The sequence below is a fragment of the Sphaerodactylus townsendi genome, linkage group LG07 (genome assembly GCF_021028975.2).
Source record: "Sphaerodactylus townsendi isolate TG3544 linkage group LG07, MPM_Stown_v2.3, whole genome shotgun sequence".
Lineage (NCBI taxonomy): Eukaryota > Metazoa > Chordata > Lepidosauria > Squamata > Sphaerodactylidae > Sphaerodactylus > Sphaerodactylus townsendi.
Genome location: NC_059431.1, coordinates 117,070,571 through 117,087,916, shown reverse-complemented (window position 1 = coordinate 117,087,916; position 17,346 = coordinate 117,070,571). Strand labels below are relative to the sequence as shown.

At 47.2% G+C, this 17,346-nt stretch overlaps 1 protein-coding gene across 19 annotated transcripts in view; it reads right to left on the bottom strand.

Moving 5' to 3' along the window:
* The window catches only part of ADGRL3 (adhesion G protein-coupled receptor L3), a 907,827-nt gene that overhangs the window by 306,586 nt on the left and 583,895 nt on the right, over positions 1-17,346 (bottom strand). For all 19 annotated transcript variants that reach the window (XM_048503336.1, XM_048503340.1, XM_048503323.1 and 16 more), the window contains one exon: positions 332-412. In XM_048503336.1, the coding sequence (XP_048359293.1) occupies positions 332-412 (81 nt within the window). The remainder of the gene's footprint in view (positions 1-331; positions 413-17,346) is intronic.

The window sequence follows — 17,346 nt, the reverse complement described above, 5'->3', positions numbered from 1 at the left end:
AACCGTGGCGGGAATGCTAGAAACAAAAGTGATACCACACAGAACTGATTTAAAAATTCAGTACAATCCCTAATGAGAAACCATACAGTGGAGAAATGGAGGATACCAGGTTGAGATTGGCGAATGATTTCAAATCTGCTTCAGATCTAAAGAGTGTCTGTGCCTCAGAATATTACACTCAAGACGTGAGATCATTCTCCCCTGGCACCGCCCAGAGCCCCTGGAGGATGGGGCGGTATAAAAGTTTAATAAATAAAATAAAAAATAAAAAAATTCCTTGAGGCCAGTTAATGAATGTTCTCTGAGAGGATGGATTAAGTTGACAACTCACCCTTAAACGATTGCCTCTCCAGATCAGAGTCTAAAGGAATCGGAGGAGCAATGTAGGAGACCTGGCCATGGTGTGCCTGCCCTGTGGACAAACAAAAGATAAGAATTTCAAACATTCAGTTGACAAGCATCTTGACTCAGAATACGACAAAACATAGTCACTATTAAATTCAAATTGTCTAGTATTTGTTTATCCCACCCTTCCTCTTAAATGGCATCCACTGAGTTCCTGTCTCCAATTTAACCTTGAGGTAGGTTAGGCTAAGACAAGGGCGTCCAACTCTGGCGCTTCAGATGTTCATGTACTACAATCCCCATCAGCCCCTGCAGGCATGATGCCATGCCATTGTTGTTCATGAACATCTGAAGCTCCTGAGTTGGACACCTCTGGGCTAAGAGCACATCAAGTCAAGTCAACTTTTACTTTGTATGGTCAAAAGCCAATACAAAATAAGCACCATAAGAGCAATAAAACATTACAATTAAAATAAAACAATAAAATGAGCATTCACAAAATGTTAAAAAGAGACAAATGGTAAATTAATTAAAACATCCACACTAATAAATTCTATAGACTTGCTCTCTTTGAGATCTCATTCAGCATATCTCTGTTTGTTCTTTTATTTTATTTTTTTGGGGGGGACCAACCTTCGAAGCATCAAGTATATGAGGAGTACAGAATACAGAACAGGGCTGCAAAGCACTGAAGCATCAATTCAACACAGAACTCAAAAAAAGGAGGGATCACATAATGGCAGTCAGGAATCATTTTAAGGGTGTGAGCGCAGACATACATCATTGCAAGGGGGGACTGATCATTTAGAAATGTTTTAGAAACATTTAGAAACGTTTTAGAAATGTTTAATGAGATTTCAGTGGAAAGGGCCAACCTGAACAGACTTCTGTTGGGATTGAACTCAGGTTGTGGGCAGGGCACAGACTGCAGTACTGCAGTTTACCACTCTGTGCTAGGATGCTGGTATTTATTTACTGAGTACATTTTCATTCCACCCTTCCTGAGTGACTGGCTCAAAGTCTCCCAGTGAGTTTCACAGCAAACTGAGGATCTGAACCTGAGACTCTTTGATCCTAGTCTACCGTTTCAAGGAGACGGACCGGGGGTTTCCCCACTACAGAAGGGAGCTAAGGTCGACTCGGTTCCCTTCAGTGGAGGGCGATTCCAGGCTGTCCCCACAGCAACTGAGTTAGCCCCCTGGAACCGAGCTAAGTGGGCGGGATCATCTTGGTGCCTGTTTCGCTCCTCGATCATGATTAGTGCTTGTGTTACTGTGGGAAATGGGAACATTCTTTTTTTTTACAGTTTTTACAGTTTACAGTTACATGCGCTTTCTGCCCGCCACGACTCTCCCATTCTGCGCATGCCACAAAAGCGGCTCGTGATTGGTTGAACGGATGAGGTGTCGTTTCGATGCTTCCCCACTTCGAAGCGGTATCGACCTTGTTCTGGCAGAAAAGCGTAGTTCATAACTGCGACAAGGATGTCGCAGTTCTGAGGGGCGGGGGGACCTGAGACAAAACAATTGTTGAGCTTGGTGGCAGTGGGGATTCACTGAGGCGAACCTAGGTATAAACCAGTTCAACTCTGTCAGTGGGGAAAGCCCCAGAGAGTGAAAGCACGCAAAGGAGTCAAGAAAGCAGGAGGAAAGGAGAAAAACAGAGAGAAAAAGAGTTGATCGTGGAAGTGGGGGAAAAAATCATTACAACTCGCTTGTTTTCAGGTAGGGCATTAAGCGTTTGGAATTTAAATCCATGTGGCTCCAGAGTTCAGGAACTTCATTTCAATGAAGAATGTATACGAGGACCTATGGTGGCTGCTTATAAAGTTGATGGCACCAAATTTGTACAGAATGTGGTCCTCTCTATAATCTAAAGACCTCACGATTTTCAAGCTGACTGAATAAAATAGGTTCAGTTCTACAGTCCCTCAAGCTGCTCTCTGCGCAGCCGCACTTCTCAGAATTGCAGACAAGGAGAAAAACAGAGAGAAAAAGAGTTAAACGTGGAAACTCACGTTCAAAAAACCAAAACAGCCTCACGGCTGCAACCTCTCAGCCTAAAAAGGCTGATTTCTAACCTCATACAGCAGCTGTATTCTCGACCATTTGCTTCTTAATTAAGCTTCCTGTTTTGTATTTACATAGCGTTCGCTAGGAGACTTATTAACGACAGCCCAATATAGGTATTATAGTTGCAAAAAATGTTCTCCGTTGGATCAGTGACAGATGGCTGGAGTTGCTGCAATAAGTAGTCATTTTCATCGGCATGCGAGCTGTCTGAGAAGGCTCAGCGCCACTGCAAAGATGCTTATTTGGTGTGAATACGTAATTTCCTCCATGGGTGGGTGAGAGAGAGAGAGAGGTGATTGCAGAAACTTATTTATATTAAAAATGTGCCGTTATCATTCACCTGTTTTCCATAACGATTTACACAGCCGTTAATCTCTTCTCCATACAGGGAAAGTTAATGATACAGAGATGATGGCAACAGTTAGAGTAACCTTCCCATTTCAAATAATATTTGTGCGATAATAAAACGCAGTCGCTCCCTCTTGCGAGGCACATTGAAAGTAATTAATATTGCTCCCCATCGACATCAGGTTGTTTTTGCTGCAAGCGCCCCCCCTCCCCCCGGTCCCGTCCTGGAAACACCACCCAGAGCAGAGAACGGCCGCTGCTTCTTCTCGGTTTCTTTACAGTGACTTTCAGGAGTACCCCCTCTGCTTGCCCTACCGGCATAAGTGATACACTGAAAACAGCTCTTCGGGGGGATAATACATTCATAATGCATTAGAAAAATAATGCCTGCAAGTAATCCGCTATAATTTCATCCTCTGCGGTGTGGTTGCTTTTGAAAATCAACAGCACGAGGTGGGGGTGATGGTGATATGCTAATTCTTTCTTTATCGAGACATCAAATCCATTCTCGGCTCAGAAGTTAAAATTCCAGCTTTGCAGACCGAGGGATAAATCCGGGAGATCCAAATGATCGCCTGGAAGGCCATGCTTCTCTGCTCTGTTCCATTTATCTATTTATTGAAATATTTATATCTGGTCTTTTCTCGTGGTTCAAGGCAGCTTACCATAATAGTTAAAAACATTTGGCCTGATAACTTCAGTGGGTGCGCAGGGATATATGGAAGGAGACGGCTCAGCCATTGCACTTTGTCATTTCACGTTAGGGATCCTCTTAACAAAGAGGTTGAGATGTAGACGTTTTAATGACTAACCATGCAATCCTAAGGACAGTTACTCCAGTCTAAACCAAATGGGTGAGTTTCAAGGAATATCTCAGCCAAGGGATCTCTCTACTGTGCACTGCTGAAGGGCAATGTGGTGAACGCCCTTAGCAGTCTGGAGGAGACGAAACTGCAGGATCACAGCTGTAGTAGGTTAACTGCATGTGACATCGCTTGGGCATTGCCTCCTGTTTAAGTGGACACTGTAAGGTTGCCAGCCAACTGCTGGCAATTAGTGGGAGAGTCTGGAGAAAAAGTAAGTAGTTTTGATGATACAACGCTGATGCATCCAGGATCATGCTGGAAGTGACATCATTGTGCTAGGGCAGGGGTAGGGAACCTGCGGCTCTCCAGATGTTCAGGAACTACAATTCCCATCAGCCTCTGTCAGCATGGCCAATTGGCCATGCTGGTAGGGGCTGATGGGAATTGTAGTTCCTGAACATCTGGAGAGCCGCAGGTTCCCTACCCCTGTGCTAGAGTGACACAATAATGTCACTTCTGGTTTTGCACTGGAAGTGAATTAACAGCAACTGGGTGACATTGATTTTGCCTTTATTTATTTTTCTTCCTGCCCTACCAGGTGGTGATACAGTTATCCACAAACAACAAACGCGCTGCATCAACCGCTATTTTATCAATTGCGCTAAGCCCACATATAAAGTGCAATACATAAAGTGCAACCAGTGAAAAGTGCAAAAACATTGGACTCTTACAATACTACACATATCACATCACCATACAACATAGCCAAGGTGACTAAACGATGTCGTCTTCACTCGGTCCTATATCTTCGTCCGTATAGGTACTTGGAGTCCAGGCTCTGATGTTTTTGCACTTTTCACTGGTTGCACTTTATGTATTGCACTTTGTATGTGGGCTTAGCGCAATTGATAAAATAGCGGTTGATGCAGTGCATTTGTTGTTTGTGGAGTTGTTAACGTTGCATCCATTGAGAAAGGTGATACAGTTATCCCTTCCATATCGCTGGGTTTAGGGGCATGGCGCCCCCTGCTATCTGTAAATCCATTTAAAATATGTTGTCCCTCCTTTTATACCAGTCTGAATTTTTCATTTTCTTTTAACTTTCAAAAAGATATTGTGTATATTTATGGTATTAAAAGATAGAATATGTTGATATTATACAATACTACACATATATTTTATACGTTTCTGAGTTTCTGAACTTTTTCTGTGTCATCTGCGGCTTCCGAAAACTCTCCAATGATTCCTATTTAATTTTGTCAGCCAACCCATAATATATCAAAATCACTATGGGGAAAGTCACAACATGGAGGGGATATCTACAATTTTATTCATATTTTTCTAGGACTCACAAGAAGAAGAAGAGGAAGAAGAGTTTGGATTTATATCCCCCTTTCTCTCCTGTAGGAGAGTCAAAGGGGCTTACAATCTCCTTGCCCTTCCCCCCCTCACAACAAACACCCTGTGAGGTAGGTGGGGCTGAGAGAGCTCCGAGAAGCTGTGACTAGCCCAAGGTCACCCAGCTGGCGTGTGTGGGAGTGTACAGGCTAATCTGAATTCCCCAGATAAGCCTCCACAGCTCAGGCGGCAGAGCGGAGAATCAAACCCTTCTTCTAGATTCTGTGACTTTTGTACTATTTGTACTTTTGTACTATTTGTGTACTGTATGCTAAGTTCTGTTTGTGTGTCTATGTACTTTGACCCCGAAGAAGACCTGTCAGGTCACCGCATGACAGGTCGATTCATGTAGCAAATTATGTGCAATCAATCTGATGTATAGGTGTCACTGGAGATGCAAACTTCTGATCCAAATTTCTACTGAATGAGTATAATTTCAAGCGTGCAACATTGTTTTGAACATTATTTCTTCAAGCAACAAAGCCATATTTTCATATTACTAGTTTTAATTATTCCTTCTGCTTTTCTCAACCTTTTTTGGTTCCAGAGTGTCAGGGGCTATCGATATGAGGCCTGGTAGCTCTAGGTCAGTTGTGAGAGCTGGGGTTGCCCTCTGTAACCCATCCCATAAGCCTCTGCTGCATTCCGACTTGAATGTTAGCTTCAACGCCTCAGCTTGTCACAGGTCCCTGGATCAATTCCGATCTCTCTGTCCAAAGTAGGAAGGTGCCCTTGGAGTTGTGAGGGCCGTTCACCTTAAAACTTGATTCTTCTCCTTCTTGGTTAATTAAACCTTGCCAGGACAAATTGAGAACACCTCTGACAAGCATAATTAATACCGCCGCGGTTCAGGGTCATTTTGCGAGGGAATTAAAAACGAAGATTGCGTTCCCGTATTGAAAAGGCCTTCATTGGTTAAAGAAGACTCTGGTAAATTGCTAATCTGCCTTTGGGGGAAGAGGACAGGCTGAGCGATCACCCAGGTAAAGAGATACTTTATTCACACCTGGATCACCCAGGTAAAGGGATACTTTAGTCATACCTGGATTCCCTTCACAGTTTTCCATCTGATTTCTGACCTGATTATGAGACAGACACAGGCAACAGTGAAAGATCTCTGGCTGAAAATGGATAGATCTTTTGATCTAAATCTTAATAATACGTTTTAAGTTAACATGTCTGACTGACAAAGGGTTTGGGGGTGTGGCAGTACCATTTTGTAGGTTTCAGGGTTTGTTTTTTGATCAGCGAAAGCAAGCTTCCTTCAGAGACGAGAATTCAATACCTAGGGAATGATCTAGTGGTGTTCTTTGCTTTTAAATATTTATACAAGGCCTTTAACTGAGATTATTCAGAATTGGGGGGCTGGGGTGTCCTCCACGTGCTGATTCTACCCTGGCATGAATTTCTTTACTTCTGGACACATTTCTTGTACACTGCATGTTACAAGAAGGAGACTGAATTCTCAACCCCATGTTTAACACACAATGCTAATACAGGAACAATGAGGCATTTGCAAGGGTGAAGTGAAGTGTGCGTGCGTGCACAAAGCCCTTGTCTACCTGCCAATTTTCTTTTGTGATCCCACTCCACTATCCACTTTCCCCCAGCTAGTTCTGATCTTGAGGGAGGCTGGGGGAAAGCTAGGTTAAAGCATGATGCTGAAGAGTAACTGTGGACAACAATCCATGTCTGGAAGATGCCCTCCTGAAGGAGAAAGAAGAGAGGGTCTTAACTGGCTGGTAGGTTCCTGTTGGACAAGAAGATATTTAGAGCTCCAGCCTACTTTAGCCAGAGGTGGGATCCAGCAGGTTCTCACAGGTTCCCAAGAGTCGGTTACTAATTATTTGTGTGTGCCGAGAGGGGGTTACTAATGGGTGATTTTGCCACGTGATTTTTGCCTTAGTTACACCCCTCCTCTCAGCAGTGAAGCGCCATAGAGAACCTGAAGAGAGTTCCATAGCAGGGAGGTGCGACCGGCGTATTGGCGGCCTGCGCCATGCGTGCGATTCGTTTCTCGCCCTGAGAGGACGGCCCATGCGAGATGGCGAAAATGCATCCTTGCCACAGCCTCTGTGTGCCCAGGGAATGCTCCGCCCAGGGAATGCCTGGCCACGCCCCTCTGTCGTGGTTCCCGCACCAGCTCCCATTGGCTATCATACGTGCCACAGGATTTGAATCCCACCACTATGGGAATCTGTTACTAAAATATTTGGATCCCACCACTGACTTTAGCCATTACAAAAGCAGGACCTTGAATTGAGGCCCAATAACAAGATGAAAGTGATATGATCGTTGCATTGGCTGACGTTGCCGAACATTTCTAAAAGGCATTCATGTGCATCATACATTACAGTAACCTACCCTGGATGTTACCAGAACATGAATAACGATGCTCTTCCGAAGAAGCGAAGAAGAAAGAGAGTTTGGTTTTATAACCCGCGTCTCAAAGTGGCTTACAAACTCCTTCCCTTCCTCTCCTCGTGACACCTGTGAGGCGGGTGGGGCTCAGAGAGTTTCAAAGAACTGTGACTAGCCCAAGGTCACCCAGCAGATTTCATGTGGAGGTGTTGGGAATTGAACCTGGTTCTCCAGATCAGAGTCTGTTACTCATGTGGAGGAGTCCACCTGCTCTTAACCACTACACCACACTGTGGTAGTGGTCCACAGTCATGAGCATAATTTATGTGAAAGACATGATGGGCTACAGGATGCCACTTTGGCAATAATCTGCATTCTGGCAACTCTGAATCTGCAAGCGACCTAATTTCAACTCTTTAAAACTCTGTTCTTCCAAGAAAAGTGCGGTGCAGTAATGGCGTTCCAAAGAGGGCCAAAAGACTTTTGATCACCTTAGCTTGCCTGGATCAAGCCTTAGTTTATTATCTGTTAGTCATCTTAGAATGCACATTTTTCCTTGCTTGTAAAATGTATGCTGATACACTCTGAAATTATTAAGCTGCCCTACAATTTAAAAATGAGACCTATTTTGAGTCCCTGTGCTGCTTCTGCATCTGTGCAGTTAGTGACATCTACCATGTGTCACATTCTGCAACTAGCCCTCGCTGCGGCTGGCATGTCCTCGTAAGGTCCTTGATTGCTTCATTCTGTTACTTCTTGAGAAGCTACTTGATTGCGAGATGACATCCTCCTGAACCATAACAAATGTTTTGGATTGCTTTCACCTCAGTTCTTCTCCACTCCCGAGTCCCAACTTGCAAGAAACCCATCCGCTAGAACTGGGCTGTTGCTCTTCATAGAGAACAGAACCTCCACAGACAGTCGATACTGTGGTTGATGGTCATCAGTCATGGTCAGGACCATGAGAAACAACAGAAATAAATCCTCCTTGTAATCACCCAATGTATATCTTCCAACAGGGTGATAAACACAACCTGAGTGCTAAAACTTGGGATTGGAGGGGACTAGTGCCATTGGGGTGCCTGAAGACTGGTTAATAGTGTGGCATTTTCTCGGATGCTGCCTGAAGGCACGTAGACCATTCTGGCAGCCATTCTCTCCTGGCGTTTAAGCCAGATGCATCTGTGGTTGGCATCAAATCAGAGAGGATCTGATCCTCTGAAGATCCTCTGAAGATGCCAGCCACAGATGCAGGCGAAACGTCAGGAGAGAATGCTGCTAGAACACGGCCAGACAGTCCGGAAACCACACAGCACCCCAGTGATTCCGGCCGTGAAAGCCTTCGACAATACTAGTGCCATTGTTTCAAACATCACTATTATGGCTAAAGCAGCAGGAACCATGTCCTACATTTCCATCATCCTGGTGAACATAACAGCTTAGCCTGAGCTTGTTAGAATTTGGAAGCTAAGTAGGGTTGGCCACAGTCAGTATTTGAATGGGAGACCACCAAAGGTTGCTAAGCAGTGGCAGGTCATGACAAACCACCTCTCCTCATCCCTTGGTTGGCAAAACTTACCACTACGGGACATATGGGTGGAGTGGAGTTGCAACTTCTGGGCTGCAAATTATTCAAGTTTCTAAATGAAGAAGAAGAGAACAGTGAGGGGAGGAGGAGAAGTTTGGATTTACACCCTGCTTTTCCCTCCTGTAAGGAGTGTCAAAGTGGCTTAAAATTCCTTCCCTTCCTCTTCCCACCTGGGGGGGGGGCTCAGAGTGTTTCAGAGAACTGTGACTAGCCCAGGGGTCTGCAAAGTGCGGCTCTCCAGATGTTCATGGACTACAATTCCCATCAGCCCAGTGGTGGGATCCAAAAATTTTAGTAACAGGTTCCCATGGTGGTGGGATTCAAACAGTGGCGTAGCGCCAATGGGGCTGGGCGGGGCATGATGGGGGAGTGGCCGGGCATTCCGGGGTGGGGCATTAATAATTTCTCTAAAAAACTCTTACTGTAAGAAAAAAGTTCCTAATTTCCAGTTGGTATCTTTCTGTCCATAATTTAAACTCACTATAGCAAGTCCTATCGTCTACTTTCAACAGAAACAACTAAAGAGTCCCCTGGACCCAACAGTAGTTAAAGGGTCCCTCCTCTTACTAGCCGGCAAGCTCCGGGCTATGAGAAAGAAGAGAGGGGGAGGCGAGGGTGTGGAGACCGAAAAGCGGACCCAATTAGTAACCCCCTCTCGGCTCACACAAATAATTAGTAACCCACTCTCAGGAACTGGTGAGAACCTGCTGGATCCCACCTCTGCATCAGCCCCTGCCAGCATGGCCAATTTGTAGTCCATGAACATCTGGAGAGCCGCAGGTTGCAGATTCCTGGACTAGCTCAAGGTCACCCAGCAGACATCAGGTGGAGGAGTGGGGAATTGAATCTGGTTCTCCAGATTAGAGTCTTCCACCTTTCACGCATGGAGACTGAATTCTCGAATGCTGTGGTTGCATAGCAACAGCCCCTGAGTGAATCCATTGCTTAAAGCGACTGGCATCATTTTTAAACTCCCAAGTCTATTTTTGAAAGATTTCAGACTGTTCTCCAAATCTGGATCCCTGTTCAGGTTTGTAGAAAGATCTGTCTTGTCCATTCACAGCTCCAGTCACCAGATTTAAATATTGAAATATTTGACCGTCTTCGCTATTAGAAGACAAAATATATTAATCAACCAATAATAATATTTTCAAACCAGAAAAAACGAAACAAAAAGGCACAAAATCAGCAAAAAGCCTAAATAAATACATAAGTCTTCATCTGGTGCAAAAATCTTAACCAGATGAGGGAAGGGCATTTCATAATTGGGCAACTTAATGAGTTTCGCAGGGCCTGTAAGACTGAGCTTTTCCGCCGGGCTTTCGGGGAGACCAGCCGCTGATGCTCCCCCCCCCCTTTTCTTACCAACTGGGGCTCTGCTGTTCCCCTCTTAGAGGAATTTTAATTGCTGGATGCCATCTGTCGCTGTTGTTTGAAATGTTTTATGACTGAACGCTGTGTTTTAATGTATACCATTACTTTATATGGTCTGTTATTTATTACATGTTGTGAACCGCCCTGAGTCCTCCGGGGGAGCGCGGTATATCAGCTTAATAATAATAATAAAATAAATAAAAACTGAAATGCCCGTTTCTTTTATCTCTCATTCCACCATTGATAATCAAAGGAGAAATGCTGGGCATTCAATAAAGATCTTAACTGATATGTGCGGGAGGAGTCAATCTCTGAGGTACCCCCTCCCAACCCATTTAGGTTTTCAAGGTAACAATCAACTCTTTGAGTATGGTTCACAAGCAGACAGCCAGCCAGTGCAGTTGTCAGACCAGCATAATGTAATGCTTTAAAAATGCCAGTCAGCATTCAGGCTGCCCGCCTTTTGCTCTAATTGAATCTTCTGGACCTTTTTCAAAGTCTGCCCCATGTAGAGTACGTTACGGTAATCTAACATAGATGTGATCAGAGCGTGTATAACAGTTGCCAAATCTTGTTTCTCGGGGAAGGGCCTCAGTTGGCATGCCAACCAAAGCTGGTAAAAAGATGCTATGTGCTGCAAAGCAAATTTGCCCTTTGATCTGCGGCTCTCTGATCTCACAGAAGTCTCAAATGGCAAACTTCATGCTCCGGGGAGAGCACAACCATGTCTAGAACAGACTGACTGCTCAGTCCCTGACCGGTGATTCCAATTCTAACAGTATCCCAGCTTGCCACCTTACTAGAATAAGAGAGTTGGGTGTCATGATTCTAGGCCTACAGGCCCTAGTAGGCCTGCATTAAAGTAGCTAGTAGGCCTACATATCGCGAACCGAGTGGTGGCGAACCTATGGCACGGGTGCCAAAGGTGGCACTCAGAGCCCTCTCTGTGGGCATGCGCGCACAGAGTTTGTCATGTGAGGGTGCTTGCTTCTGAGTAAACCCTCCTAGGGTCGTGATTCACCCATTCGAAGCGTTGCACGGTTGCTTCAAAGCAGGGGTCTTCAAACTATGGTGCTCCAGATGTTCATAGACTACAATTCCCATGAGTCCTACCACTTGGCCATGTTGGCAGGGGCTGATGGGAATTGTAGTCCATGAACATCTGGAGGGCTGTAGTTTGAAGACCCCTGCTTCAAAGCAAAGCCACTGACTATCACCAAGCTTCCTCCCGTGTAATGCATGCCTTGGAGCCAACCATTTTTCCTAAACTAATACCTCGGTATTCAGGTTAAATTGCGATGTTGGCACTTTGCGATAAATAAGTGGGTTTTGGGTTGCATTTTGGGCACTCGGTCTTGAAAAGGTTTGCCATCACTGCCCTAACCCCACCACCCACTTACCTGGCTGCCGCTGTGCCCCACCCCACTTTCCGATGTTGGGCAGGTGGAGGTGGGGGGAGATGAGGGAAGGTAGTGGCTTCAGTGGGCTGGCTGCAGTGCTCTGCCATGCACGTGGCTCTATCTGCATCTGGCCGCCGATGGGGCTGCGTGCCTCTGGCCCAATGGCACAGCCAGGGTGACCTGCTGGTGCTCCAGCAGGCCTCCCAGCCCTCCCCTGAAGGCCACACACTATGGCATCACCCCAGGGCGGCCACCGATTGGGCTGTGCGCTTCTGGGCCAGTGGCCCGATATGTGGCCGCCTTGGGGTGGTGCCATGGTGGGATTCAGTCAGTTAGCTACCAGTTCGGTAGAACTGATGCGAACTGGCTGAATCCCACCTCTGCCTGTACCAGAGTGGTGGCAGTTGATAAAGATCCCATTCCACTTATGACATAGGCAGCAGTCATCAGACTGTTTCAGATCCACAAGCCAGAAGAGGTTTCACAACCACATCCTTCAAAGTGATTGGCATCTTCTTGTCCACTAATGATGCATTTACTATCACATGAACCCATCCTGACAGCCCTTAACAGCTTCATTAGGGGTCACTGAACTTTTTCAGCCTGTGGTCACCTTTGGAATTTTGGGCCTGGAATTTTGTCCTACAGCTTCTTCCTTCAGCTGAAGTCGATGAGAGAAACGGGCTACATTTTGAGCACTGCTAGGATAGCTTGGAGCTTTGTTTTCCCTCTCACCAATGCGTGGGTCAGCACTACTGACTCATGCAAGATTTGCAACTGAGCCCAGACTCATAAGCAATTCCCCCTTTTTTTCTAATTCAGCTACACTTCATATTCCTTGCTGATGAAGGGAAACATCTTTGGCCATATTCCAGTTTACGCCGTAATAAAACGTCAGGTGCGGCAAGACTTCTGCTTCGTCTTGCTGTAGCAGACTACCAGTCCTTTTGGGAATCTGGGAAACCATCTGGAAAAGGGAAGTCGGGTCACCCTGTTTTGCTGCTGGGAATAGGAGAATGCTAAGTCTTTGCTTTTGGTATTTTCTTTCAAGAGCCAACTTTTCTTTTCTTTTTCTTTGAGAATGGTCAGCCGTTAAATCAATGGCAGAAAAGTAGCATTCCGGTTTTTAGGTGGGAAATTGAGCCTCCCTGTACGATGATCTCCATCCCTCAAGTGAAGAACAATGATGTTCCCAGTCTATCATGCTGCTTTCTTCTCCCTGCTGTCCTCACCTTCCTGCCGGTGAGCCAGTCAGCCCTCCAGGAACAGGACAAAGGCCGCAAGGTTGACTTGCTCAGGAAATGGACATTGTGCATATGGATGAAAGCAGAGGTGGGATCCAGCAGGTTTTCACAGGTTCCCGAGAGTAGGTTACTAATTATTTGTGTGTGCCGAGAGGGGGTTACTAATTGGTGATTTTGCCACGTGATTTTTGCCTTAGTTACACCCCTCCTCTCAGCAGTAGCGCGCAGAACTTGAAGCAGCCTAGCAGGAGGTGCACCGCCGTGCGTGGCAGCCTGCGCCTGCGTGCATTCATTTTCTGCCTGAGGACCGGCGCAGTGGCTGCGTCCTTTCCACAGTTCCGCCCAGGAATGCCCCGCCCCCGGAATGCCCGGCCACACCCCCGTCATTCCCTGCCCAGCCCCATTGGCGCTACGCCACAGTTTGAATCCCACCACCATGGGAACCTGTTACTAAAATTTTTGGATCCCACCACTGGATCAAAGATCCTCCATTGGATTCTCCCCTCAAGCACAAAAGGAATGATAAAATACCACTGAAGGAAAGCAGAAAAAGAAGAACTGCTTTGTGTAAAAACAGCTTGAAGGCCAGGAGTAATGGCATGGAAAAGACCCTTGGCTCAGCTCCTCCTGCAGAAATTTCCAGATTCTCTTATTGGAAGAAGAGTTTGGATTTAAGCCTTGCCTTTCTCTCCTGTAAGGAGTCTCAAAGTCGCTTCCCTTCCCTTCCTGTCCCCACAACAGACTCCCTGTGAGGAGTGGGGGGGGGGGGGTGCTTAGAGAGTTCTGATGGAACTGCCTTACCCAATGTCACCCAGCAGGTTTCGTGTGTAGGAGCAGGAAAACACATCTAGTTCACCAGATAAGACTCCACCACGTACATGGAAGAGTGGAAATCAAACCTGTTTCCCCAGATTGGAATCCGCTGCGCTTAACCCGCTACGTCATGTTGGCTTATTACTACTAAGGCTGGAGGCCTCTAAAGAAGAGTGATTAATCGTTTCTTGAGAAAATGCTGCATCCTAACCAGAGTCCAGGAGACAGGGCAGTAAAAAAAATTATATAAATAAGCTTGATCTTAGTTATAGTATTGGACTAAGGCTGGGAGACTTACATAGGTGACTGCAAGCCAGGGGCATACCGCTCATGGCCGTGGTGGCGAATTGGCCAATTGGCTATGGTGGCAGGGGTTGATGGGAATTGTAGTCCATAACATCTGGAGTGCCAAAGGTTCACCACCGCTGGCCCATGGGGACACGAGTATCCCATGTCCCTGGGTGCACACCATTTCGTCGTGGGGGGTGGTGTCGGGGGGGTCCCCTCGCCCAGCCTCTCCCGTGGAGCAGCAACCCAGCTGGTGCTCAGTGGCTCCCCTCATGCTGGGGCGCTGCTCACCGGTTGAGCTGTTTGCCATAACTGCAGGCTGCGCCCCCGGGAGGCTGGGGAGGGCAGAAGCTAGCCTACCACCGTGGCACCTGCCCGAGCCTCCCACCACTGAGCCCTGCCCCCGGCCTCCCTGCAGGCCAGCTCCTGCCCTCCCCAGGCTGTCCCAGGATCCCAGGAGTTGGCCTGCTGCTGCGGCACCCCCCGAGCTGCCCCCGGGCCCCACCCCCAAGCTCCGACCTCCCTGCTGGCTCAGGGAGCTGAGTGGGGGGAGGGGCACAGTGAGCCAGTCATGCCCCTGGGCACCATATTTATTCACAGGGTTGTTGTGAGGATAAAATGGAAGAGAGGAGAACGATATAAGCTGCTTTGGGTGGGAGGATGCAAGGTATGAATGCAGTTTGTAACTGATAAGACTGCTGCCAAACCCACCCATGCAATTTCAGCAATGTCAAAACATACACCAGTTAATAGCACAGAAGGTACAGTGTCCTCTGCTTGTGCACGCTATTATTGTTGTCGCCGATTATTTTAAAAAGTGCTCCTTTTGCTTGGCAGCAGCAGAGCTATAATGGACGAAATGAATGCTTGCAGAGTGGGGCTGGCTTGAGGATGGCAGGTTGGGGTTTGTTCTCAGATATACCATTTTCACATTGTCTTTAGGGAGACTAGGAGCTCTGTGGCAAAGGGCGGTCAGCTACAGTGCTGCAGTTAAAGAAGAAGAAGAAGAGTTTGGATTGATATCCCCCCTTTCTCTCCTACAGGAGACTCAAAGGGGCTTACAATCTCCTTGCCCTTCCGCCCTCACAACAAACACCCTGTGAGGCAGGTGGGGCTGAGAGAGCTCCGAGAAGCTGCGACTAGCCCAAGGTCACCCAGCTGGCGTGTGTGTGAGTTTACAGGCTAATCTGAGTTCCCCAGATAAGCCTCCACCACTCAAGCAGCAGAGCTGGGAATCAAACCCGGTTCCTCCAGATCAGAGTGCACCTGCTCTTAGCCACTACGCCACTGCTGCTCTTGCCACTGCAAGCCACTATGCCCCTGGCTTGCAGTCACCTACGTAAGCTCAAATTTGAGTTCAACCCCAACAGAAGTTGGCTTCAGGTAGCTGGCTCAAAGTCGACTCAGCCTTCCATCCACCCGAGGTCAGTAAAATGAGCACCAGATGGCTGGGGGTAAGTGTAGACGACTGGGGAAGGCGATGGCAAACCACCTCATTACCAGAGTCCGCCTAGTAAACGTTGTGATGTAATATCACCCCACGAGTCAGCAATGACCTGCTGCTTGCATAGGGGACTTCCTTTCACCTTTACCTAGGACAGTGATGGCGAATCTTTTTGAGACCGAGTGCCCAAATTGCAACCTAAACCCCACTTATTTATCGCAAAGTGCCAACCTGGCAATTTAACCTGAGGTTTTAGTTTAGAAAAAACCGGTTGGCTCCCTCTTCCTCTGCCCCACCCACTCGAGCAGGGGCCAGCCTGCTCCAGCTTCCAGCTAGTCCCGCGTGCACCGCTCTGTGCCTCTCTAGCATCTCTGCCTCCTCTGCGCCCCCCGCCCCTCAGGCAACAGCCACCCGGAGCACAGGCACCAGGCCCACCAGCTGAGTCCTCCCTGCTCACAGTGGTGCACGCACGTTGTGCTCAGTGGCCCAAGCCAGCCTAGATGTGTGTGTGTGTGGGGGGTGATTTTCTGCCCCCCACAGGACAAACTCTGTGTGAGCGTGCCCACAGCGAGGGCTCTGAGTGCCACCTCTGGCACCCGTGCCATAGGTTCGCCATCACTGACCTAGGAGGATATTATTAAATTTCAAGAGGCACACACCCATTCTAATCACGCTGGAATCTTTGGCACGTTTTACTCTTTCCTCATTAACGTTTCCAGTCTTTTCCAATTTGGCACTGGCAGCCGTGTTAATTAGTATGCTGTTTGGATTGTCCCCTCGCTCAGATTATTAACGAAGAAGTTAAACAACATTGATTTTTGTGTATGTGTGTGTGTGGCTCTGTTTATGGGCATCCCACAACATTTCAGCCCACATGATCTGCTCCTGTAACAGCAGAAGACAAGCAGACACATGATTCTACCACGGGCATATTCCCAGTAACTAATTTTGTTCAATAATGTTTTCACATTACAGTGCTGAGATTGTTCTGATTTCCTGAGAGGAAGCAGCGACACACGATTGTCCCTGGCTGCTCCCAGTTCTGTGCTTGATATTTCCATAGAAGTTTCAGCTTCAGATAAAAGATAGAAGTGCTTAGAAATTCTCTTAAGAGGTTGCCTAAAATATTCTAAATAAATAAATATACCAAAGAGCATGGAAATTGTAACTGAAGACACCCAATTAACTTCCACTCCTGGAAAGTTACAGATATGTCCTACAATACATAGAATCAGAGGTGTAGCTGGGCCAATCTGCGCCCAGTGCGCCTTCTATATTTTCCGCCCCCCCATGGACCCCCGCGGCGCCCCCGTCCCCCACTTCCCCCCTTTCCACACTTCCCTTAGTTCCTTTCCTTTTCCTATAACTTTTTCAGGCTGCAAAAGGCCTGTTCACAGTAAAAATGGCCTGATGGAAACTATACTTTCCACGAGACCTTGTGAGCCCCAAGGTCTCCTGGGAATTGTAGTTCCTCAGGCTGTTTTTACTGCGAACTGGCCTTTTGCAGCCTGAAAAAGTTCCAGAAAAAGGAAAGGAACGAAGGTAAGTGTGGGAAGGGATGGGGCGCCACGGGATCGCTGTGGGGGTGGGGGTGGGGCCTGGGGCAATTTTCTGCACCCCCAGGTGTGCGCCCGGTGCACGGCGCACACCCCTTCCCGTTGTAGCTCCGCCACTGCATAGAATATATTGAATAAATAAACAACATACTGCATCTTAAAGCAGGGGTTCCCTACATGGTGGGTGGGGCGCCATGACACCCCCTATCACCATTCTCCAACAGTGCCTACCAACAGTTTTTAGAAAGTGGGAAGGGCCAGGTGGGGCTTTTGCCCAGCAAGGCTTCTGACTGGCTGTGCACATTTTTA